The following is an 8,466-nucleotide window of genomic DNA, read 5'->3' as shown; positions in this document are numbered from 1 at the left end:
TGGGCATGAGCCTAGACCCAAAAAAGGATAATAACCATCATTTTTCAGAGTTCAGGAGACTCAGTGATAATGTGCATTAAGTGTCAGCACAGGGCATAGTAACAAGAAAGCACTCAACACATGGTAGCCAATGCAGTATGTCTTTAAAAAAAAAAAAAAAAAATATATATATATATATATATATAGAGAGAGAGAGAGAGAGAGAGAGAGAAAGAGATAGAGATATTGACATATAGATATGTATATCTGCTTGTAATTAGTAGAATTAGGCATACTACTGCTGTTTCTATATAGCTGAGTGATGCTCACTTATCATAAGAAAGATTAAAGGGGATAGGGAGTGACTCTGTGTGTACGTGTTGGAGGAGGGATCTCTGTATCATATGATTGGTTTTAATCAATAGTTGACAACATGGCTAGAGGCATCTGTGAAATGAAATTACATGCAGTGTTTTTCATTATTTATATTACTGGGGTGAATGGAAGGTGACACTACAAACTCAGTTAAAAAGAATCCTTAGTGGATATAAATAAAGAAGCAATAAAACTATTTCATTTCCACCCTCCTCTCTTTCTAGAGGAAAAATAAAAGACTTATAGCCAAATAGGCTGAGGTGAGAAATTCCCTAAAAGGATTAAGACACATATATTGCATTTTATTGCAAGATCTGCAAACTCCTTCGAATCCAAATGAAATCACTCTTGTTCAGATTGATGCTCTTAATATGGCCATATAAATTTTGGAATCAGTGTACTTTGTCAGTTTTCAGCTTACTTACAAATTATATGTATGTCTGTGTGTATTCACACACCCATGCATATACTATAAATACATGTATGTCAGAAGGGTTTTATTCATACATTTACAGCTGTTTCCCATATTAACTTAGACAAGTATGCACAAATAATTTGAACACTTACCTCGTTTAATTTATATCCTTGTGCAGCAAAGTAATTTGGCATGATAGCTATTTTGTTAGTTTTCTGCTTTCCATTGTCTCTTTGTAAGTACCAGACAACTGTGGAAATTACAGATTGGTGGCTGATAACTTTCTGCTTTCTTCAAGAAATTACTTTTGTGCAAATATTTACTTAATAAAGATGTGTGTTTCTAATGACAGTACAGACTTTCAATCCAAAAAATGATGGGCCAAACTGTTTCTAAACTATGAGCTCTCTTTTGCAGTTCTTAAGTTTCCTCTGCATTTATTCCTCCTGCCAGCAGTGTATACTGGGCTGTGAGCAGAAGGGGAAGAAGGGGGCTTCCCTGGTGGCACAGTGGTTGAGAATCTGCCTGCTAATGCAGGGGACACGGGTTCGAGCCCTGGTCTGGGAGGATCCCACATGCCGCAGAGCAACGAGGCCCATGAGCCACAACTACTGAAGCCTGCGCGTCTGGAGCTTGTGCTCTGCAACAAGAGAGGCCATGATAGTGAGAGGCCCACACACCGCGATGAAGAGTGGCCCCTGCTTGCCACAACTAAAGAAAGCCCTTGCACAGAAATGAAGACCCAACACAGCAAAAATAAATAAATAAACTCCTACCCCCAACATCTTAAACAAAAAAAAAAAAGGGGGAAGAAGGAAAGAGAGACCCTCGACACCTGGTTGCTGTGTCTCACTGGAGGGCACCTGTGGCTATTTCACTTTGTGTACGGTTTACCCTGATCTACTGGTTACCATTAAGAGGTTGCTAACTTTTCTTCATAAGGCTGGGTTACTTAAGAGCAGAGTCTGAGAGTAGCTGGGACAGTACACTGACTGCATGAGAAGGAATTCACTGGGACTTTCTAGTGCCTTCAGAGAAGAAGCTAAAATAAAAAAAATAAAAGCAGTGGTGGAGGAGGTCTGATGTTTTGGGCATCTGCAGTGGTGGTGGAAATGCAAAATCCCCTTCTCTGTAAAGCAGCCCACACCCCCTGCGTGGGACAGTACAGTAACACTGCAGAAGCCTCGAAGGACAGACAAGTGGCAGGTGATGGGGACAGTGTGTTCCTGACAACAAACTTGGAAAATGTCTACAAATGCTGACTCACCATCCATGTAGCTATCGATCAAACAACAGCCGTTTATAAAACCAATGACGATGCTCTTTTTTACTAATTGTCTCAAAACCATGGAAAAGTCACTGAGTGCTTTCTAAAATGAGGCACTGGGAATTAAGAGCTGTAACTTGAACTCAGGTCTTCTAACCATTATATCACACACTTCCTTTAAAGCTCAGTGCAGGTTTCTAAGTGAAACAGTCTATGCAACAGTCTTATATGAGGGTCAGAGACCTCTCTCTGGTATAGCAGAAATGACAAAAAAACCTGTAAGTAATAAGTAAACTTGTGAATGACACGCCCTTTGGTATAAGCAGATCTATCACAAAATCCCTTTTTTTTCATGTAAATAAACATCACATTCTCTGCACAGTTTTTGCCAAGAGTTAAAATCCAGATGTAATATTTTAAATTATGGAGACAAAAACACTTATAACTACTGTGTCTTAATTCCTCATACTACCAATTAAGAAATTCTGCCCTAAAGTATGAATGTTTCTCTGCAATTCTCTACAAATCACCACTAATAAGATAATAGAGCAGAAAAATTAGTAGGGAGTTCGTACGATTTTTCTCCCCCTGAAGGCTGGCTTTAGTGGGAAAATTTATCTACATTTCAAGCCTCACGCATTGTGAATGATAAATGAACTCTATTGCGTAAAGGACATGACATTGCTGTGCCTTAGATTTCTATTTTCTTTCATCAGAATATTCTACCTAGCAAAGTTCATAGCTCAGTGCTTGTCTCCCTATAAGGAATGTGTAGATTAATGAAACCCCACCACTGTAAAGAACCGTAGTTAAGGGCATGATTCAAAACAGGCAAAAAGAAATAATATGAGAGTTGTAAGGCCAGGCAGAAAACTGCTTCCCTGTTTTGCTTTCTATCAGGTATGTCTGCTCTGGTTCATTCTAAACAGGAAGAGCAATAGCAAACCTATTTTATGATGCTTTCATCACCTGATTCAATGGCTGCAGGACCAGAGACAGTGAAAAGATATTTGCCCTGAAGCTGCAAGCAGAACACTAGAGGAAAACACATTACCCTTCATCGTTTCCCCCAGATCTATCTGCTCTCTCTCCTGTATTATTTGAAGAATAGGCTCCTTATCCAGACAGCCTCCTGTATGAGCCCGCATAGCAACGGCTATAACCCTGATGGGTGACAAATGTTGAGTTGATATTGCTAAGGGGAGTGTGGAGTCAAGAGGAAAAAATACATGCATTCTTTTACAGTTGCTACCATAAAAGTCAGTTTATTGTCACTGGTTATTTTTTGATCTTGAGGAACATGGTGGCTAAATCCCTCATTTTATGTTAGAGATGAATACATCAGCTAAGAGCAGGGCAAAGTGAGAAACATCAAAGGTACAGAAAAGAAAATATGAAAGGAGGTGACCCTCAGAGTTCAAGTGCTATAAAGTGAGAGACATTCCAGGAAAAATGTTTACAGTGCAAGTTTTGATTATTAAAAACTATGGTATTTTCTGAGTAAGCTAATATTAAACTAAAACATCAAGCATCATTAGCATGAGGGGTAAATTCTCTTTTGGATAATAGAGCAATTACTAATATTTGCTAATATTAAAAAATGATGGGAAGATATCTGTACTCATCCGTGTTTTCTAGAACATAAAAAATTAAAACAGTAAAAATATTTATCCTAAAAAAGCCAACAAAGATAGATCACTCTCATTTTTGATGTTGGTAATAAACACAGCAGAGGAAAAAGCATTATAAGGCAGACAGAGTAAAATTTTGCATCTCTCTGTTGTGATTATTGAAAATGTTTAACCAGTAAAAAGAAAAAACTTCCCACTGGACTACATGATAATGAGAATGTTACTGAATCAAAAATGAAGATGTAAAGTGAAATATAGTACAAATATTAAACTGTTCTATAAAGGCTGTTTGATACAACAGGGAAGAAAAATCCAACTATTACATTCTACTTGGACTCAATATTTTATTTCTTTGCATGTATTTTTATGTTTCACACCTAAAACATCTGTTTATTGTTCTTGTGGCAGGGGAACACTTGACAAAGGCAATTAACTTACATTACATTGTTAAATTCGAACTTTACACTGTGAAATCTAAAGACCATAATAGTAAGGTCAATCAACATATGAAAATATAGCATATAATTACTCTGGTCTTTTTGACTTTCCACAGAGGTTGAAGTCAAAAAAACAAACAAACAAAAAAATGAGTTCTAGGTGTGAAGTAATCTGTCATTTTTTAAAGAGTCATGATAGAAAATTAGCATATCTCTTTATACATAAGAAATGCAAGGGTAAGAAATTATAAACTAGAACACAAAACATCATGGTTGTACATCATGTTATTATCAATAACAGGCACAGTACACAAATCATGGCAGTGCTAAAACGTTAATAACACATCTGTAAGGGCAAAAGCATTACAGAAGGCTTTCAGTAGTCTTTCCTAATGTGTGTCATCATCATCTGGCATCGCTGTCAGGAAATCAAACTATTACTGTACTTTTGAAATTAAGGCAAATAACATGTGTCAGACCTAGATTCAAGGCTTTACTCAACTTATAAGAAAGATGGTTAATATGCAGGCTTAGCTATAAAAGGAAGTCTCTTTTGCTAATCTCTTCCATTACTGAATCAGTTTTTAATAGACTTTCATGTACTCCTTATTAGTCATGATAATCAAGCTAAAAACAAACAAAAAAAGAAGCAGTCAGTATTAATGCAAAGGAAAATATTAAATCTTTTAAAAAGTGACAGATACTTTATGTCTCATAAGTGCATCATAATTTCTCAGTTATGAATGAATTACCTGTGGCCTGCTATTTAATAAACCAAGGGGTAATTTCATGATGGAGTATCCCATGGAGTTGAGATAGTTAATTCAGCTTCTAAAAGCGTTGAGGTTTAGAGCTCAAAAGTAGCTTAGATATCTGAGTTATTTAGTATAATTTCAACTTACCAAATAGTACCTAAAGAAAAAAATAGTATTAATCCCCACGCCTAGTCCATCGTGCAATGTGCACATATGTGGGGAAGGTCTCAGAGTTGAGAGAGGCATTTTAATATTCACTTTAAATCAATCCCCATAACATCACAGCAAAATAAACATTATCAAAGGCAATTTTGCAATTTTTTTTTTATTGACTAAAAGTAAAAGATAGTTTCTGAAATGTTACAATTACCAAGTCAGGCCTTCAGAAATGAAGATATTAGCATCTACCAAGATACTAAGTGAACAAGAGATCACAAGATAAAACTTATGCAAAATAAGGCATGGATGAGTTCATAGGCAACAACTTTTATCTTTGACACAATTCTTAGTTTTATATTATTATTATATACTTATTACAGTATTTCTAAACACAATTTGAAAAAGGAGAGTAACAATCTTGGTATTTTGTAATTTAGATCAAGAGATACCAGACCAAATAAAGTCACCAGATATCGCCTTAAAAAAGATGCTGTATACATTCAACAGAAATAATCAAACATGACACATGATTCAAATCTGAACTTAAAAGGACTAAATAACTGGTCTGTAAGGCAAAATTGTTTGAAGACATGATATATCACACTTCATTTGAGGATCCTAGCTGTTCAGATGGCTGGAAAATATAGTCTAGGATCTCCAAAATTCCAACAAATATGTTCCCCTCTCCTCCTTAAAGAAAAGTTTGACATTCATTTTCATAAACCAGTATTGAATTTCAGACATCTGACATTTAGGCTAGACAAATATATTTTGAAAAGCTTACACATTACAAGCTCTGGGACAAGAAGCGTGGGAAAACAAAGTGCACATCTTTCTTTGCTGGAGCTGAAATCAGATCTCTTCAGTTGGGCAGGTCCACATTCTGAAGGACGAGGGCCACTCGGTTTGGAATGTACACCTAAGACAACACAATAGAGTCAGTGCATTTGAAAGAAAAACTGGGAGTGATGTCATCATGTCAGAGCGACTGAGGCATGATGCAGTTTCACATTTGCCTAAATTACAGTTACCTTTACAATTCTACTGGCTCTGAGGAGACTCAAATCCCACAGTTCCAACAGTTCTGGCATCAATGTAAGACTCCTTTAAAACACAGTTCCAACAGTTCTGGCATCAATGTAAGACTCCTTTAAAACAGTCACCGCTAGAGGGCTCCATACGCTTTACAAAAACCAATGCTCCTCAGACACTAGGGACAGAAATAGCCCTCGCTGCTCCTTTTAGGCGCTATTAGGTGGTGAAGGAAGGCTGCCCTCCAGTTCACAATGTTATTCTATTCAGGGGAATAAAAGTAACATACAAAAGATTGCTCACATCAAGTCACTTTTATTATCGTTCTGGTTTGTGTTTTCTCCTGTTAAGAACAAAACCTTAATGGTAACAGTAAAAGGTATCCTAAGTGTATTTTAGGCCCCGATCCAATTTAAATCAATCAAGAAGCTTGCCACTGCACCGAAAATACAATCCACATTCTTTGCCTGCCCCGCGGAGTCCTGACTCAGCTCCTTCTTGAAAAGGTACAGCTCCCATCTCAGATCTGCTCTTCACTTACCCCTTCTCCCCTCACCAGGCTCTGGCCACAGGGCCCTTCCCGTTCCTTGAACACTCCACATCCTTCCCTTCCTCTTGGTCTTGGCCCCTGCCTGCCCCTCTGTTCAGAACACTCTTTACCTGGCTAGTTCCCTATCTCTTAGATCTTGAAAAATCCCAGTTCCACGGAGACGTATTCCTTGATAACTCTATATCTGATGGTATCTCCATGCCATTTCCTATCACAGCATCATTTTTGTTTTTTTCTGAACACTTAACAATTTGTAATTCTTTTTCAAGTTTATGATCAGTCCTTCCCACTAGACCATGAGGTTTACCAGGGTATAGGCCATATATCTTCATATTTCTAACTTTTAGTAGGTGCCAATGGACAAAGTAGGTGCCAATGATGACTAAATAAAAGAATGAATGATGGAGTAAGTAATAGAGGGATCAATATGTGCATATTTCACAAGATATTCTTTAATACACTTAAATCTAAAATAATTTTCATAAAGCTGAGAACTGATTTGAACTGCTTGATGCTTATCTATGTGCTGTTTTACACATATTTAATTACACATATTTAATTACTATTAACAAAGCAAACAGTAAAAATAATATTACAGATTGCTGTCTTCATTGTGACAGTATCTCTCCATTTCTGACTTTGTGAATATTTTACTATTTTCAGTCACTTTAACTGAAAGCTTGACTGATGGTTAAAAAAAATAAAAGAAAAAGGCTTTTATAGTTTAGAACTGGAATGAAAAATGCAAAGCAAACAGGGCTTTAGGGAAAAAAAATTAAAGAACAGAACAGCTGATTTTCATTGACTGAGACCACTGTATGTCCAATGCATGTCAACTCTGCAAATGAACACAATGTTTTCCCTTGAGGTTTCTGTGATAAAGACCTCTTACAACTGTTTAAAAAAAATAAGATACACCAATACAGCTGGTTAGCTTTGAACATTAAAGATTAAAGCAGTTTTTAAATGATGGAATTTTGAGAAATTTATATTATGAATGTAACAACTAGGGAACAGTTTTTCTAATTTTGAATCAAAAGTAACAGTGATTTAGGAAAAGAACATGGTCATCTGAGAAAAATTTCACAAATGCTAACAGTTTACTGGATTACTCAATGTCTCACAGTCTGATTTGCAATCCAGTACTTCCAAAAGATAATATTACATCCTTGCAGTTGTTAAGTGTGGGGAACCCACGTATTTCAATGCCATAATCAGTTTCCCTACAATTTACACAGTTTTTAATGTCATATAAAACCACATCATGATTTGATTGCTAATATAATCTCTTCCATTCAATAGTTTCTTTGACTGTGATAGGTAAGATGTTATAAGATTGGTTCAACAAAAGGAAGCTGGAGGTACTCATGAACAAAGCAGGACTATTACCAATGGTCCCGACAAATCCAGTCCAAAGGATGCCCTATTTCCACAATGACACTACAGACTAAAGCAACAACAGACCAAAGCAAAAGAGGAGAAATAAAAGAAATCAACAATCCGATTCAATCATTTCTCTCTCCAGGTCTTCTCAAAACAGGCATGAATCAAGAGACAGTTGTCCTGCCCTTCTAAAGGAATTTGCTATGTATTTATTCTAGCTGTTTAGTTTGGGGAATCATAGTAACTAGGTGTAACTAATCAGTGGGACAGCAGGTTATAATCAGAATGGTTCTGATTTGTTCTGTCAGGGCCATTCTAAAACTGAAGACCAATCTAAATTTCTCAGCAGCACCAGAAACTGGAGAAAAGAATTTCAGTTCCCTTTACCTTAAAAACATGTCTCTGATATTATTTGGTCCTATATGCAGATAAAAATATTCTTATTAGCCCAAGTCTCCTAAGAAGCAATAAAACACACAAGTC

At 36.5% G+C, this 8,466-nt stretch overlaps 1 protein-coding gene across 1 annotated transcript in view; it reads right to left on the bottom strand.

Annotated features, from left to right (window-relative positions):
* Positions 1 to 3,991: 3,991 nt before the first annotated feature.
* The window catches only part of GBE1 (1,4-alpha-glucan branching enzyme 1), a 292,532-nt gene continuing 288,057 nt past the window's right edge, over positions 3,992 to 8,466 (bottom strand). Inside the window, exon 16 of the mRNA XM_067739200.1 lies at positions 3,992 to 5,937. Within this exon, the coding sequence (XP_067595301.1) occupies positions 5,881 to 5,937 (57 nt within the window). The 3' untranslated portion in view covers positions 3,992 to 5,880. The remainder of the gene's footprint in view (positions 5,938 to 8,466) is intronic.

Source organism: Pseudorca crassidens, chromosome 5 (assembly GCF_039906515.1).
Source record: "Pseudorca crassidens isolate mPseCra1 chromosome 5, mPseCra1.hap1, whole genome shotgun sequence".
NCBI classification, from domain to species: domain Eukaryota; kingdom Metazoa; phylum Chordata; class Mammalia; order Artiodactyla; family Delphinidae; genus Pseudorca; species Pseudorca crassidens.
This window is presented reverse-complemented; position numbering and strand designations above follow the sequence as displayed.